The sequence below is a fragment of the Helianthus annuus genome, chromosome 8 (genome assembly GCF_002127325.2).
Source record: "Helianthus annuus cultivar XRQ/B chromosome 8, HanXRQr2.0-SUNRISE, whole genome shotgun sequence".
Classification (NCBI taxonomy): Eukaryota; Viridiplantae; Streptophyta; class Magnoliopsida; order Asterales; family Asteraceae; genus Helianthus; species Helianthus annuus.
Genome location: NC_035440.2, coordinates 54,127,073 through 54,145,653, shown reverse-complemented (window position 1 = coordinate 54,145,653; position 18,581 = coordinate 54,127,073). Strand labels below are relative to the sequence as shown.

Here is an 18,581-nt window from a genome sequence, read left to right as displayed (position 1 = left end):
GCGCTTTATATAGACTGTAAAGACACGAATGGGCAAATCAATGACACCATGAAAAATGGTAAGGAAAATTCACTTTCAACATAAGACACTAGTTATTAAAGCCATTAATACAAACCCAATTAAAAAGTGCCGAAAGATTAAAAATCAAAAGTAATACATTAAAGACTTGTCTTCACCAAGTGATGTAAGAGATTGGCCAAGCATGGCCTTTGATTGACAAGAACTCTTATGATCAATCTTGGATCCCGAGACTACTACACACTCTAAAGATGATAATGGATGATGGTGTTGGTGTTGTAGTGGTGGTGGAGTGGTGGCAAAGCGGGAGAGAAGTGCTTTGCCAAGGGATGCCTTTGAAGTGAACCAAGCACCCCTATTTATAGCCAAAACAGAGCCCCGGCCACGGCCCCGTGTCCACTGGGCACGGCCCGTGGCCAGTCTTCTTCTTTTCCTTCATTTATTGCATCTGTTAGCAGAGGGCCCCACACGACCTTGTGGCATCTGGACACGGCCCCGTGGTCAACTCTTTGCTGTACTATGAAAATTCTGCAAATCTAAGAGTTGACCACGCCCTATGGTGAGCTGGGCACGACCTCGTGGTGGGTGTAGAAGCTTCTGCAGCTTTTGTCTTGTTGTGTAAGGGATGACCATGCCCCATGCCCGGCTAGGCACGGCCCCGTGGTCAGTTTCTGTCTTCTTGTTTTTGCTTTGGGGGATGCTGCTGAGCGGTCGGGCATGTCACGTTATTCCTTCTTCTTGTATTTATGTTGGTTTTGGCTCCTTATTTGTTCCTTTTTTCTTTTAAGCTCGTTTGGTCCTGTAAATTCAAAAGGAAGAAAGAAACGCGCTTTTTTCCAACATTAGTACTACAAAAGGGTTGGTTTTATGCCTCTATTGATGTAATTTATATGTTGCATTTTCCACACATCAATATCATGCACAAGTAAATGCCGATTACTACCGTTACCATGTAAGCATCTAAGTTTAATGAACCTTGCAATCCGGAGTGTGGTGTGTTGTGGTTTCCACTAAAGAACGGTTATAGTCTGGTTTCCTTCAAAAGACTTTCTTTTTAAAACCGAGTTCACTTTAACCAATGGCTCCGATCTGTCACACCCACAATTTCCACATGCGGGGTATTACTGCGAGACATGTGACTGACCAGGATCCAGCCACTAATCATGTTGAACCATTTTCATAAGTTATAAATTATCACAATCAGCATGACTAGTGATTAATGTTTGTAAGTCCAAAAATACAGTTTAATTTCGCAGCGCAAATATAAAGTAAACCCATTATAACTTAAAACCACAGGTTCTTTAAAGATGTGTTAACATGAAGCTTACAAACCATGCACTCCAGCCGATTGCAACGTCCATCCGTAGCTGTACCAAGCAACCTGCAAAGCATACAGTACGATGTCAACATAAAGTTGGCGAGTTCATGGTTTTCCTGTGTTGTTTCCAAAATATAGGTTGTTAAATTACTCATTTATAAACATGTACCCCATCTTAAGCTACTAAACTGTGTGATACCGAATACTGTGACTGTTGAGTTGTTTGTGCCCCAAGTAAATGTCTATCATCATTGACCAGTTGCTAAGGCATAATAGTTCACGCCTGTCCTCCCAGGCACGGTGTGAGGTTTGTCAAACCTAATAGCGTTACCAACTAATATCACGTTCGCCCCCGGCGATTAATTGGTATAATGTGTGGGGACTTTCATGATAGAGTTTCGTTTAGTACGCTAAAAGCATGAAATGTAAATAGCATTTAACGGTATTCCTCCCATGAATACTAGGTAATACCAAACCAGGGAAAGTGAGGTTTGTTCCCAACCACCGGGAATACATGCTTTTAGTAAATGTGTGAATTCACCTTTGCTTTGCTCGGCAGATAAATTATTTGTGTTAAGCTGGTCAACCACACCCTATTATGGTTACCAATATTTATTTGGTTTGTATGTAAGTAGTACACGTATCTAACAAGTAGCATGCAATTATAAGCTATCGTGTAACACGTTTATTCATGCAAATCAGACCTGGATCCATAACAAAAGCCCAAGGTTGTATTAAATAGTGAGAGTGTGCGGTCCAGCCTAGGTGTGCGGCCCAATTTTTAATGTGAGACTTCCTTATAATTGTGCGGCACACATATAAGTGTGCGGTCATGCAGTGTGCAGTTGTACCATGTGCATCAGGTGTGTGTGCCCTACTAGGAGTGTGCGATCATAAGTGTATGGCTTCATGAGGTGTGCGTATGGTAGTGTGTAGTGTGGGTAGTGTACGGCACCGAAGTGTGTGGTACCCGGGTATGCGATGCCCACTTAGATTCTGCTGTAAACATTCTTGTTTTTTTTTGAACGGTGACTTTCTTTTTGAGTGACCCAATGTCACACCGCCAAATCGGCGGCCCTAGCCAAGTCTGCCCAGACTTACGTTGCCTTAACCGGGCCCGCGCTGGGTTAGCCAAACTTGGTTACGGCGTTCCTGTCACAGCCCTAGCCCCGGTTTGACCCGGTCAAGAGCCGCGGGACAGGAATCACGTGGTATTTAATAAATGCGACAGTGGAAGTCTTTATCAGGATCATTTGAATATTTGGAATGCCCGTTTGATTTATTATATAATTTAGGGATAAAACCCTGTAATTTACAATAAAGTGATTTCACTGGGAAATCTTTATTTTTATAAAACATGTTTCTTTATTTTATTTTGAGCCACTTCCTTAAGCTTGTAGTGCTTCATGGCACTTTTCCTGGATCACAACAGATCACCTGAAACATGTTTGAAAAAGGTTTTGTCAGCGGGGAAATACTGAGTGAATCATTCTTTTTGTTTAAAACAATGTTTAGTTATAATTTACAGTATTAAGAGCGATTACAATGTTTCTGTTTATCAAACATATACCCACAGTATTTGTCACTCGACCACCTATTGGCTATCTCGTTGTCCAATTGGTGTCTGTGACTGTGGTCATATCACCCCTTGGCTAACTCGTTGTCCAATGGTGACGGTTATCAAGTAATGTACACAAAACCCCACATACCGGTTGTAACTTGGTGATTACAAAGACTTAATCCCTGTAATTATAACTTTGGAATAAATAGAGTTTTGGAAATAATTTGATAAAAAAGAGAATGACTCACATTGCAGATTTATATGGGCAAAGCTTAGCCTATTGATTATCCTGATAACCTAATTTAAATAACAATGCACACGAACCAGGTTAGTAACTAATACAGCATTTACGACAACTCATGAGATCAAACCCTCACGATAAATGACAAAGTGCAATACTTAAACATCCGACGAATGACAAAGTATAAACCCTAATTTGAGCAGCACTTAAACATTCATCAGATAGTTTTAATCGATCGGACATTGAATCGTAACAGCGATCGAGTTAATACCCGGTATCGTAGCAGTACCTCACTATATGAATTTATGATTTTGAACAGCCTAACTTCGTTTTTGAAAGTTTTCGTCGACACGGAATGAAATCCCCTGAGCTAGGCTATTTATAGCCTGAAAATGGGTTTTACGCGGCCCGCGTAAACCCACACATACATCTTACGCGGCCCGCGAGGCCGCCTAGTCTAGGCGTAGGTTTGATTGGTCATGAGTAGGTCCCTAGATGGTCAACACGTGGCCCCGGAATACTTATCCGGTCAAACTTAAGTGGACGCGGCCCGCGTAAATATACCTTATGTTTTACGAGGCCCGTCTGGAAACCTTAAAACTTATCCGGTTAGTTATCAAGTTGTAGCGGCCCGCGTAAGCCATAGGCTTACCCTTACGCGGCCCGCCTGAACCCAATTTTCTTGATTTTCCTTGATTTTTCATGAACAGTAGGGTTTCAAGGTCCGATTTTGTATTTATGGGTTATTTAGGGACATTTTTGAAGATCCTTACAGTTCCCCCGGAAACCGTACTGCCTCCACACGAGTTGCCTCGCTGAAGTAACAGCCGGATGAAAACCGTGGTGCGGCTCCGGATCGAACCCCCCTTGGTGGGTTTGTCACCATCATTGTCACACCCTGACTTTTGCGGAAGCGTATGAAATGTGACTTGTTTAATATCATTGCATTCAATCATAATAAACAAACTATATGATCAAAAAGATGTTCATCCATTCATTAAGTTTAAAGTATTACAAACACCATTTATTTAAGTTTCAAACACCACACCCTTCGACTAAGTTACAGATCAACAAAAGTGGATGACATCTAAACTTGGAATTTACTTCTAGAAACAACACACGTGCCCAAGATCCAACTTGTTACCTGAAATACATGTAATTTTGGAAAACATAAACAAAAGTTGAGCGAGTTCATGCGTTTTGTATGAGTACTGAAAAACTTGTAAACCTTTGAGAAACTCCTTTGAAAACAGGTATGAAAAGCATTTATGAACAGATCAAATTAATGTTTTTGCAAGGACATTAAAGCATGTGAAGACATAGGGAGCACTCAAAATGAGTAGGCTTATACCCTCGTCGATTCCCTCGACTATGTCGAATTCCCCTTCGACTATGTCAATTTACCTTGACTATGTCAATTTTACCCTTGACCGTTGTTGATTTACCTCGACTGGGACACCGAAGCACTCAAGTGGTCTCATAAGGACCATGAGTGGGGCTCAGTCGTACCCGTTAGATCTAACCTTCGTCCCTAATTAAGAATTAATGGCATTTCAAATTCAATCTATGCTCACATGATCTAATAGTTCATTTCCTAGTCAATTCATACCGTTTAAACAATCGTAACATGTATTCCACCCCCGAGAGTTACAAAACCAAAACCAGTTAAGAAAAAAGGGGGACATGAACTCACAGTTTTATGTTCTTCAGTCCGACGTAACTCAAGCTGCTACTAGTGTGCACGACTACCTACAACGTACTACGGTCTATTAGACGAGCGGGTCGTGCCTTGACTTAGTGTGAAATCTGTGTCACTTCAACCATCAAACAAATACCAAAACAATGAAATATTGTATTTCATACTTGGGATTTGTATAAACATGTGTATCATTTGCACATATCAACTCTTGTTCGATTTCGGGCTTTAAATCGCTTTCTGGAAGGTTATGCGCGCACTAATGCATAAATATAACCAGTTTAGTGCAACAAACACTCCGGAACAGTGACATAGGCTTAACATACCTTAAATAACCTTTACATAACTTAGAAATAAGTTTTGGAAGGTTTGGTGTGCCGAAATCAAGTTTATTCGCTTACAGGGACTAAATTCGACAAACTACGAAAGTATGTCAATTTGAACTGTAACGAACATTCCGGAACATGACCATAAGTTAAACACACCCTAAATATCCTTTACATAGCTTAGAAATAAGCTTTAAGGGGTTCGGTGTGCTAAAATAAACTTTATGCTCATTAAGGGACTAAAAGCGTCTGCATAAGTTTGCATTTTCGCGCATAATTTACGTTCTGAATACATCCGGACATCCAAAAATTTATGTAATCATTAAAATATTATGTTTTAGTAATTGGCTTGATAAAAATCCATTCGTCGCGTAATTTGGATCGTTTTTGCGTCCGTTACGACTTCCGTCGTAATTAACCGAACAACGCAACCGTACGGCCAAACGAACCGACATCCGAGATATTTTTGAGCATGTTTCAAGTTCCCTATACTTTAACTTCATTTTAGAGCCTTGAAATGGGGTTAACGGGGCTTAAACGTGCCAAAAAAATGCATCAAAATGCAAGATTCTCAAGTTCAGGGACTAAAACTGCCAATTTTGAAAGTTGCTGACCTGCAAGGTCCTTACGGTCCATATGGACCTTTGCTTATGGTCCGTAAGTAGCCCCCAGATCAGCAGAAACTTGTTTCCAGCTTGTTCCAGCTGTTACACACAATTGCACATTGTTTCCTTGATTCTATGGGCCAATTTTGATGGTTTTCAAGTGCCCCTTGTATTTGTAAACCATGTGCCCACATTGATGGTTGAGATTGAAGCTTGGTTTTCGATAAACGATCTTAACGGTTCAAGGAAATCTATAAATACCCACCTCCTATCACTTGCAAAACCCACATTGATCTGATTTTGGCTCTCTAAGTTGAAGTTTATGCTTCATACCTGAGAGTAAATCGGATCAAATCTTGCGGGGACCCTTTGTAAGTATTCCTTCGTTCTTTTTATTCGTTTTAAGCGTTAAAGTCAAACTACGTTTGACTTTCTGCATTGACCAGTTTATGGTCAAAGCGAAGTTTGTTTGAACTTCATAACGTGAGCGTAATCACGATGGTTATAGTCCCTAGTAACTATATCTACTGATTACCACGTTATCTAGGCTCAGTGACGAGTCGTAGTTTCGGCCAAAATGCGTATTCTTGCGCATTTTGTAACCAAACTACTTTTAGGTATCAAAACCGTTTGTTTTGATACCAAACCTGTTTTCTAAATTCGTTAAACATGTTCTTACATGTTTAACTCATCACTTTTAGAATTATGCTTGTATAGGGTCGTAAGGTAAGCGATCTAAACAATCGCTTATACTCTCGAACCCGACCCGTTTGGTTGATCTTTAGGATCTGACCAAACACATTAGGTGACCATAGTTGTATAGGGAATAACCTTCCGAGGTTATACCTTATGGTCACGTCGTTTAAATAGTTGTATGATAGGTAGTTTATATGCCTTAGGAAAATTACCAAAATATCCCTTTTACGCATAATTTCATTTTAAGCATATGTAACTTAATTTTTGACATCTAAACTGATTTAACAACAATATTAGACATGTTAAGGCATATAATACTTGTCATAGGACTAGTTAAGCGGTCCGAACGCGTTTTACGCGAACTACGTGTTAAAGTAGCATAAGCTACCTAAACGGGTCATAATGGGTCGTAAGCACTTAGGTTTGGTTTCATTTTAGTATGTGGGCTTTGTTAAACCATATCATATGAGTTCCAATACTCATTTGGTTTACGAAACCTCATACTATCCAATCCCCCGATTTAGGTCCGGTTATTTATGTAGTTATCTATATAGGGTGCCGTTTGATTCCGTGATCCATCTAGCTTTGCTTGGTTGTTATTCAAGACTTCTAAGCACCCTCAAGTGAGTACATAGTCCCCTCTTTTACTGTTTTCAAACATTTTGGGGTGAAATACATGTGCCTACTTGTTACTTTCATGCTTTTCATGTTTTTCACATCATATACTTGCTATGTTCACTAGTACGCATATAGTACATGATTTCATATATGTTTTGCTATGTATGTTAACTTAGCATGTTAGCACATTGATTTACATTACATTGTTTTGCTACATATGTTTACTTGGCATATTAGCACATTGTTTTACATTACATTTCTGCTATGTATGTTGACTGAGCATGCTAGCACATTGATTTACATGACTTTCTGCTTTGTATGTTAGCTTAGCATACTTAGTACATTGTTTTCATATAACATGTTTACATTTGGTATAACATTTGTTTTGTACAAACGGGACTTATATACATTCATTAACATTAGCTACGCCGCTCGGTAGTAAGTAATGGTACCATAGGACTTGACAAATCTGTTCCTGACATCCTAGGTTTGTTTAGGTGAAAGGAATGACTGAATCCAAAAACATTTCTTTTGATAACCTTGACTCTAGAGTTCTCCGTCTGTCTCAAGGCTTGAATGTATGCGTTTAACTTACCGTATAAGTGTTTGTATCAGTAAAACATGCATTTACTTTGCAAAACACAACTTTTTGATATACTCAAAATACTTTGTTTTGTACAGTTTTACTTTTGGTTTAGGTAATCATATATTACTTACCATACATAACATTTGTCACATACTACTTGATTACATTTGACTTTTAACATATGACATTGGTTTATACAAGAACATTTGACATTCGGTTTAAACATGAACATTTTACCTTGGTGGTTTGTTTGGGTAAGTGATTTAAGTAACGAGGCGTGTGTAGTATGATACAAGCATGGTGGGTACGCCGCTGGTACTTCCTATATATAAGTGCTTGTATTATATTACATGTCGTAGCGTTATTTATTTCATTCAATTTGGACTTATACATTTTACACAAATAACATATTTTTCACAAGACATTAACAGTTTGTTTTATACAAACTCATTTTACTTGGTTATTCATTTAACCTTACATTATTCTTTTAAATATACATATCTATCATCGCTTTTCAAATGATTTATAAAACAAAACATTTTACAAGGATCATGACTGACTTTTTGTTAAACAACTTTTTCTAAACTTATAAGTCATGAATCCTAAATCAATAAAACCTATGTACTCGCTGGCATTTTTATGCTGACGTACCAATTTTCACATGTGTTTCAGGAGACGATGCATAGGATTGATCAAGATACACATAGGCGGACTTGGGCCTTAGTGACAATAAAAGATGCAAGACTAGTTAATTATGTTATACTTCTTTGTTTGTTTAGACATTGTAATTCATTTAATCAATAAAACAAAATTTAAATTTCCATGTGTTATGAAACAATGATTCTGTTACAACACTCCCCGACGTTTCCGTCATGTTTTGTTGTTTTACGTGGTCGGGGTGTGACACTTAGTATTAATTAGTGTCTTTGAGTTACGTTTCTTTGTGTCTTCAATATTATTCCAAGTTATATAATTATTTGTTAAAATAATAAATATTTTAACTTAAGTTATATTTATTAAATTTTTGGAATAATAGTTAAACCAATATATTTTAACTTGTTACTTTTCAAGTACTTATACATGTATATCCTTCACAAGGATGGGTGTTTATATATTTGTATTCTTATACTTGTATATTTTTGCCATGTATTGGTGTCGTATTCCAGAGTGTATTTATACGTACAAAAATACGTAGTTTCTTGTAATTGATAAGTATTCTTATACTAAATTTTGTATTAATTTTTCCAGAATAATATTTCTAGTAAAAATATATTGATATATATTTCCAAAATATATATTTTGAGGAATATTACTTAGAAAAATTATTTATAATTTTTCCCTTGGCAAAAATATTTATAAATTTCACATATGTCTCAAAAATGATATATTTTCTCCTTGTCAAAAATATGATATAATTTTGTAATAATTGTGAAAATCATATTTTTGTTTCCTTGGTGTCCAAAATATTATTTACCAAAAAAATATACTTGTGAATAAGTTTTTCAGAATATTTTTGTGAGTTATATTCCTTTGTTCGGTTTCACCAATATTTTGTGTATCCTTTGTATATTTATTCCTTGGAATTTTTGGTAATATTTCGGATTGTAATTTTTGGTATTTTGATGAATTATGTTATTTCAGGTCCTAAAATAATATAACTAATACACATAATATACAAATAATCACACACATGGTGACTTCTAAATATATATTTCCTAAATACATATTTAGTCACTTTTATTTATAAAAACCAACCACCAATACTTATAATCTTGTGACAAAAATAACGACAAACTTTATATAAAATTTCATGGTTAAAAATATACCTGTGAATATTTGTTTAAAAATATTTTTCTAAGTGTTTAATTTCTAGAAAAATTTTGCCATAGTTTCCCCTTAAAAATGGAGGTTTCCATGCTTTCAAAGCATATTATTTTCTTTTAAAATCATCATCAATCATCAACAAATTATTCAACACTTACCATATGAAATTTACACTATGTCATGAACTTGAAACTTTGTAAAAATTTGTAGTAACTTACTAGTGTACTTAGTAAGCTTAGTTACCCTTTAAAGTGTGGTTATTTATTTAAAAATATCATTCTTGAAGAATTTAGATCTTCACAACTTGTGAAGTGATTTTCTAAAAATAATTCTTCTTGAGTTTTTCTTGTTAAATATATATTTCTACACTTGATTAACCACTAAAAATGTGGTTAATTTCTTTAAGAACCAAGTTTATGAAAATCTTGTATTTTTAACTTGGTTTCTTGAAAAATATCTCTTGTATTCATATGTTTATAAGATTCACATCATACTTTGATCATCATACTTCAAGAAAACATTAAATCTTTGAAGTTCATGCTTTACATAATGATGATCATTATGATTTTCTCAAGATCTATCCTTATACTTGCTAGATCATGTGTTTAATCATCATCTAGCAAGGTTCTTGTGATGATCAACATCATAAACACAAGAAATCATCAATCAAGTATACTACATATACTTAAAACAACTTGTTCTTCATGTATTTAAGCTTTATGTTTATGTTCATGATTATGTTTCTTCATGATCTTCATGTTTAACAACTTATATCATCTTTTAACATAATATGAAGTAAAATGAGATTAGGAAGGTCTTACTACTAGCACAAGGCTAGGGATGATGTTCAAGAAGATGAAGATGACAAATGAGGTGGATAAAAGCACTAGAGAGAGGTCTTTCAAGTTCCGTTGCTTGCAACCTTCTTAGATAGACCCGAGACACCTTAGAATCACCTTGGATCACTTGTGAATGGACTAGAAAAAATGATGATGGTGAGGGGGTATTGGGCCGTAGCCTTGAGAGAGAAGAGGGAGAGTAATGAAGTTTGTTGTGGTGTTGAATGAAAGAGAAGTAAAGTCCTAAGGTTTTTGTAAAAATCATTCTCCAACATATAAAGCATATGGGATATTATGTTTGGTATATTCTTTACAAGATCTTATAAAATATGCAAGAAAATCCCCAAGTGGGACCCACATCTAACCGTCCACTAATGGGGGGGGGGGTAAGGTGTAACATTTCAATGGTTAGTTACTTGATTTAGTTGGAAAGTAATGGTGCTAGTTAGGTATTTTATGTATTTAATGTTTATGAGATGTATTATGATGTTCGGTGACCATAACTAGCTATGTAACACTTAAACAATGCTTCTAGTAAGAATTTGATGTTTTGGGTAGTGTCCGGTTGTTCGTTTCGTTACTATTCGTTAAAGTGCTAAATTGTGCAGTTTAGTTAGATGTTAAATTGCTGAAAATTGCTGAATTTGTTTATTTACTGCAGAATTCTGCAGTTTTAGTGTGTTTCTGGCACTTTCTGGTACCTATGTCATCACTAGGAAGGCAGTTTTGTAATCCCTACGTTCCTACACACTATACTAGTGCCCAATCGTTGAATTTGTTTATTTACTCATATCATCTTTTAACATAATAAGAAATAAAATGATTGGCGTTTACATAAAAGAATAATAAACTTTTGCCTAATCGTTGCTCATTCCGAGGTTATAATAGGAAGAGCAGTTGAGAAGTGTCTAACTGAATGGGGTTTGAAAAATGTTATGGCTGTCACGGTAGACAATGCTAGCTCAAATGATGTTGCTATCCAATACTTGCAAAAGGTGTTTAATCATTAGGAATGTAGCGTCTTGAAGGGAGCTTTCTTGCACGTGAGATGTGCGGCTCATATTTTGAATCTAGTGGTTAAAGATGGTCTTCGTAATTTGTCTTTGTCAATTAAGAAAGTCCGTGCCTTAGTGAGATATGTGAGGTCTTCTCCTGCTAGACTTCTAAAATTCATAGCTTGTGTTGAAGAAGAGAAAATAGAAAGTAAAAGTTTAGTTTGTATGGATGTGGAAACTTGATGGAACTCCACATTTTTGATGCTAGAGTCTGCTATTAAGTTTAAGAAAGCTTTTTCCAACTTACTTTTAAAAGATTCAAGTTGTGAGAAAGAGTTAAAAAAGTTTGGGGGTGCTTTGATTGATGAAGAAGATTGGAGCAATGTTAATGGCTTGTTACCTTTTTTAGAGATATTTTATGAAGCTACGTTGAGATTTTCAGGTTCTCGATATGTGACTGCTAATGCGTATGTGCATGAGATCTTTGGAATTGGCACCGTGATTGATAGTTACACTATGAATGATGATCTTTCGGTATGTTCGATGGCACTTGATATGAAAAGAAAATATCAAAAGTATTGGGGGGATGTTACTAAGTTAAACCATTTTTTGTTCATTGTTGTGGTTCTTGACCCAAGAAGGAAATGGAAATATATTGAATGGCTTATTGGAGCAAAATATGTAGATGGGTGTGTCCGTAAAAGTCTTGACTCCAACTTACATGCTTTGTTTGATTTTTATAAAAGGTCTATTCCTCAAAAGGAGAAAGACTTTGAGGTATCATCGACATCAACGGAGAAAGAGAGTTCTAATTCTAGCCAAGTAACGGACATTGACGAAATAATGACCAAGCGGTTTGAAATGGCCATGGGAAGTTCACAAACATCTTTGACAAAAAGTGAGTTAGATAAGTATCTTGATGAGGATCGAGAGCCTATGGACCAACGGTTTGACATATTAAAATGGTGGAAAGTTCAACAATGCCGGTATCCCATTCTTGCTAAAATGGCTCGAGATATTCTCGCCATTCCAGTGTCTACGGTTGCCTCCGAGTCGGCTTTTAGCACCGGTGGACGGGTGCATGATTCGTTCCGAACTTCGTTAACCCCAAGAATGGTTGAAGCGTTGGTATGTGCACAAGATTGGTTGCGTGCTTCTAATAACAAGATTTTTATCGAAAACACCATTCTTGACATCGAGAGCTTGGAAGAAGGTTATATAAATTATTACTTTAGATTTCAGTTTTATATTTATTATATATCATTTTAGTGTATTTTTTTACATGGAGAGCATTTTAATATGTTTTTTTTCTCTATTATATCATAGGTATGAAGGAGTTAGCCTTGGAACAACCCACCATTATCATTGATGAAACGGTTAATGAAGGTTATGAGGCATCCGAAACGGCGTAAGGTATCAAAAATATTTATTTATGAGTTAGTTTTAATAAAGTTGGTTTGTAGTTTGTTTTTTAAATAGATTGTCATTGCTTTTTCTAAACAATTTGTCATCAGCAAATGTATGAAATGATGAAAGTAGTTGCTTAACATTTGATGGCAATATTCACAGTGATGATATTCTAGTACATGGAAAGTGGGTAAAGTAATTCCTTTTTTTTTATGAACAAGTTATGGGGATTTTTGTGATGATATTCTACTACTTGGAAAGTTGGTAAAATAATTCCTTCTTTTTTAGGAATATTTCAATTTTAACACATACATGGCTCTTGTGTAATGGGGCTTATTATTTTAAGTATATGGCTGATGTAGTGATGTGCACTTGTGCTTATTATTTTCATTTTATTTGTCTTCATTATACAGGTTTATGTCGTAGATTTCAATTGCTAGCTTGGAAGTTTGGAAGATGGATTATCGAACTCGGAAGATTATGTCTTTATTTTGAAACAATGAATTGCGTTTATTGTTATCTCGTTATTAGTTATTATGTTACGATGAAGTGTGTTTATTTGGCTTTTTTGAACATCTTGTATTGTGTTTGGTATGTTGGAAAACTGGTTTGTTAGACTTTTAATTAAAAAAATGTTTTCTTTTAGAAATTTGGATATCCGATTCACTATCCGAATGGATATCCGAAAATTCGGATATCCGAAATTCGGATATCCAAAATTTCGAATACGGATTCAGATAGTGAATTCAGGTATCCGAAAATTTTGGATATCCGAATTTTCGGATATCCGGTTTTGAACAGCCCTACTAGTGTATCACTTGGTCCTGGGGCTTATTTTGTGTCTTAACATCATGTCTGTCTAAGTACTGAACTCCCGTCAACACTTCTAGTTTGTCTGATAACTGTGCCAACTCTGTTCTGTGCATTAATAGAACTATATTTTGTTGCATGTAATAATGATAAAAGTCTTGCAACATGAAATGCCATTGTATGTATATAACAGAAATCAGAAATTCATTCGTCTTATAGCTAGATCATGCACAGTCATTAAAGCATAGATTACTGTTTAATTATAGTACGGAATGCATGGAAAAGTGCCAGTTGTCACAATCATTGCCCAATATCCACCCAAATATGACACAAGTGGGATTTGAACTTGAGTCTCCATTAGAAAACCCAAGTCTCCTACCACTAGGCCACAATGGTAAACATATACTAACCGAGGAACTATGAAATGAGTGGGTGTACGCTGCCACCGTCCCTGCCCCAATCCTATTATAGCCATCAGTGGCACTACCACAACACCGTCGCTTCCGTCTGTGGTGGTCCCCACATCACCCCCGCCTTGAGTAGTCATCCAGATCCCACAATAACACCTTCTTCTCTGAATGTTACGGTTGCTGCCGCTGGCTTCCTTGTGATGCCAAGCTCCACCAGAACAATAATCACCCCCTTCATCATCTCAATACCACAACGACCACCATAGTCCCAGATGCGCTGTTGTTGTCTTTTACTGCCCTGACAAACGCCCAGATCCACCTTGAGCTGCCATTAATCACCACTGGTTTGATGAGACAAAGGGGAAGAAGAAGGGTGGGGCCACCGTCGTACACCACCATGTGCCTCTGCCTGCGGCTTCCGTGGATGGCTAGCGACCCACTGGTTCATCTCTCACCCTCGATCTCTCTGGAAATTACAAACACACATAAGTGTGTGTTATGTGTGGTAAGAATGGTGATAAGGTGTGTGTGTGTGTGTGTGTGTGAGTTGTGGAGAGAACATGGAAGTTGGGGGGCTAGGGTTTTTGAGAAAGAATGGGGATACGAGGAGAAGAGGATCTTAAATACTTAGGGTTTTTGGGGTAGGTGAGTTGGGTTGGGCATAGAGGAAAACTGGGCCGAGGACCAAAAGGCTTAGGGAGTGTGCGGCTGCTAAGGATTGTTCGACTCAGACCTTGTGTGCGGCTAGATTTCTAATAACAAAACATTCATATTTTAACAACCAACTCACAAAATTCACATATAAACAAATCAAAATAAAAATCAAACACATTTATCGATTTCACATAATGTACGCAATTACCACGTATAATGGAATGCGAAGGGAAAGGATACGGAGTTAAAGGTCATGAGGTTAGTCAATACTAATCTCAAAAGTATGAGTTGTCACATCATCCCCAAGTGGAAAGAAATTTCATCCAGAAATTTGGCTTGCAGTCACTGAAGAAGCTAGTGTTGTTGAGCGTTTTCGCAGGGTGTCACATCATCCCCATGTTGGTTTGGAATTTCGTCCCGAAATTCTTCAGTATTGGACACTTTGTTCTTAAACAACTGGGGATATTTGCGCATCATTTGATCTTCCTGTTCCCGAATAAACTCTGGACCATGATGTGAGTTCCAACGAACTCGAACTATAGGTATTTTGCTATGCTTGAGGGTTTTGATTTTCTGATCCATGATCTCAATCGGTTTCTCAGTGAAACAAATCTGATCATCGATCGTGAGTTTCCCAAAGAGGAATAATGAGAGTCTCGTCTGATAAACATTTCTTTAGATTTAACGCGTGGAAATTGTTGTGGAAAACGTTGTGCACATCAATTCCCTCAGAGATTTCGAGAGGCCTGATATAACGCAGATTAAGCTTGCCCTGTTTCCAGAATGAACCACACCTTCCCAAGGTGAAACTTTTAACAAAACTTGGTCTCCAATATTGGAAATTCAATGGTTTTCTGCGCTTAGCAGCACAGCTTTTCTGATGGTCGCGAGCTGCCGCCATTCAATGTCTAATCTAGGAAATCTTTTCCGTTGTATCAATTATGAGTTCAGGGCCAATGATTTGGCTATCACCAACTTCATCCCAACACAGGGGTAATCGACATTTCCGTTCGTACAACGCCTCAAGCGGAGCAGCCTGAATGCTAGTGTGGTAACTCTTCAGGAGTTTGGACAATATCTTCAGTTTGACCACCCGTTTGCGGGTGATAGGTGATGCTCATGCCTAAATGCGAGTAAGAGGATTTGTGCATAGCTTGCCACAAGTTGGATGCGAAACGTGGTTCACCGTCGGTGATGATGGAAGTTGGCACTCCGTGCCTAACAATTACCTCCATCAGGTAAATGCTCGCAAGTTTTGAAAACTTGTCGTTTTCTTTGATCGCGAGGAAGTGCGCAGTTTTGGTTAAGCGATCTACGATCTCCCAAATGGTATCATTTCCATTCTGAGATTTAGGTAAGCCGGTGACAAAATCCATGGTAATTTGTTGTCGTTTCCACATGGGTATCTTTGGTCATTGCAGCAACCCTGACGGCTTTTGCACAGGTCAAGCATTTTCTAACATACTTCTCAATAATCGCTTTCCTGTTAGACCATCAGTACAAGGCCTTGAGGTCGTGACACATCTTATCGGATTCAAGATGTATCGAGTAGCGAGACAGGTGTGCTTTGTCCATCGCAAGCTTTCGGAGGTTGCTGTAGGATAGATTATTATTATTAATTAAAATCAAGTTCCGTCTTCAAACACTCAGTGTATCAATAATCAAATCGGGATCTTCAAAATTCATCACAATATCATAATCATTTTTGTAAAGTTTTGTGTTTTCGTATTTTCTATTTTTAGAAACTTGTATTCGTATTCAATTTCAATCATTGTAATCCAGGACTTTTAATCATAATGGAAATACATTTTATATCACACTTATTTGATCATACATATACAATACGTAAACAACCACCAATATACATGTTTTATACAAATCATACGACCTACATGCATGATTATACACTATACATACTTGTGCACACCTTGAAACATTCCAAACATGCTTAACAATTCATTCACTGCATAACATAACCAAACAATCAAAACACGGGAACCAAACTGACTTACACGAGTCTACACGATCCTTAGAAGTAGTATAGATGCATGATCATACGTTACACACTCTTGTATATACTCTAAATACCTAAAATTATGCTTAAGTATTTTAGTTTGAAATAGCAATTAAATCAAGTTCAAGGGTGTAAAATGAACAAAACTCAACAAGTTTGGAAAAACCCACCCTCGCGTCATGCGAGAGCCAAGGGCCTTGTCTTGCGACGCAAGACCCCCAATTTCACAATAGGTGTTGTTTTGGATTCGGGATTCACTTGTTTTAACCAACTTCCAACTACTAACACTCAACTACTTCATTAAAACACTTAACCATAATCCTCACCTATAAAACCAAGCCTCCCACCACTCCATTTTACTTTAAACACTCTCTAATCTCTCTCAAAACTCTCAAACTTCCAGATCTTGCAACTTTGGGCAGAATAGTTCCAAGTGCAAAAGTGAGTTTCAACTCACTTCCTTCACCTCTTCTTCATAATTTCTTGTTTCTCCTTCTTTGGATAACCTCTAGGAGTGTTACCACAAGTTTACGATGGTAAACCAAGTTGGTACATCACCATTTTGTGGTCCAAAGTTAGGTTTATTTTATGTTTTGGTTTAAACTTTTCAAACAATTTTCATCCTCCTTCATCTCTTGGAGCATCATCAAGTTGCCAACAAATCTCTTTGTGGGGTAGGTTGGGATTGATGTTTGTTCCAGAAATGATAGTTATTTTAGCTTACTTTCCATATTACCTAAGTCACCAAACAACATTCAAGTAAACAAAGTGAACAAACTACACTAAGTCTCCAAACCACAACCATGTTTGGAATGCACTTGTCTAGTTAAAATCACTTGGTTGCTTGGTGAATTATATAAATTATTTACATTCTCGTACTTACATTCATGACCATCCGAATCATCAATGTGATGATTTGTGGATTAGTGAACTATAGGGTTAAAGGATTCATCCTACCCATGCATGACAATACATGACCGTATACTAGACTATAATATAATATAATGAGTATATTTAATATCTAATCCAAAACCGAACCGTGGTATCAACCAAAATAATGGTTGAATATTATGTGTTAAGGTGGATAACATCTTAGTTTTAGATTCCTCAATTTGGACTTCTAATGGGTGATATAATGCCCATGAAAAACACAACTAAACATAGTGTCTAGATAAAGATATACTTTTGTATACTTTCATTCTTATAAATTCTCGAACTCGTTCCATCATCAAACTCCATGAACTCCCACGCCTTCGTTTCCCATTTTAGGGTAACTTTGGTGCTCCATCTTTCAAATTCGTCCAACTCACCTTTGTGGAAAGCTTTGCAAACTGTGAGTATACTAGAACCCTTTCGCTTTAAGTCACTTTTGGTTTGTAACATGTATGATTATAAAATACACAAACACATTAAATCAATCTTATGCAAACACTCAATCCACTAAAAATGTTACTTGTCATACTATATGTTTATACATGCTAGAATACTTTTATGCACACTATTTGTCATCAGCTTTGCAAGCCTACCTTAACATGTATAGCGCTATAGGAATAGCACACCGCCCATTTTGTGGTCATTGTTAAGTATTCAGTCAAAACGATCTTGTTCACTTGGATGACGAGATTACACTCCTGGGCACTTTGATTTGACCTATAGTTGATGCTTGCTAGTATGATATATAATGTAGTGTACAATTTGCCATGTTGGATTTGAGACATTTTATATACTATGTAGACCAAACTTGTATGCTCATCGACCCTTTTTGTGGGTTGAAAGATACTCTAACACATGTTGCAAGAAATGTATGATGATGCTCAAGAAATCTACTTAAGGTGAATTTAGAAACGCACCAATTTTAGTTATGTATTTCCTTATGTTTCATCTTGTTACTTTCCAAATTGTTGTAATTTCTTTTGAAACAAGGTATCTTTCAAGGTTATGAATGAAATGAAATTTTGGATGA

At 36.8% G+C, this 18,581-nt stretch overlaps 1 protein-coding gene across 1 annotated transcript; it reads left to right on the top strand.

The window, feature by feature from the left end:
• Positions 1–11,584: 11,584 nt before the first annotated feature.
• Positions 11,585–12,735, top strand: LOC110924988 (zinc finger BED domain-containing protein RICESLEEPER 1-like). The gene is made up of 2 exons (XM_022168961.1): positions 11,585–12,536; positions 12,650–12,735. Exons 1-2 carry the CDS (start codon positions 11,585–11,587, stop codon positions 12,733–12,735), a joined length of 1,038 nt encoding a protein of 345 aa, XP_022024653.1.
• Positions 12,736–18,581: the final 5,846 nt, after the last annotated feature.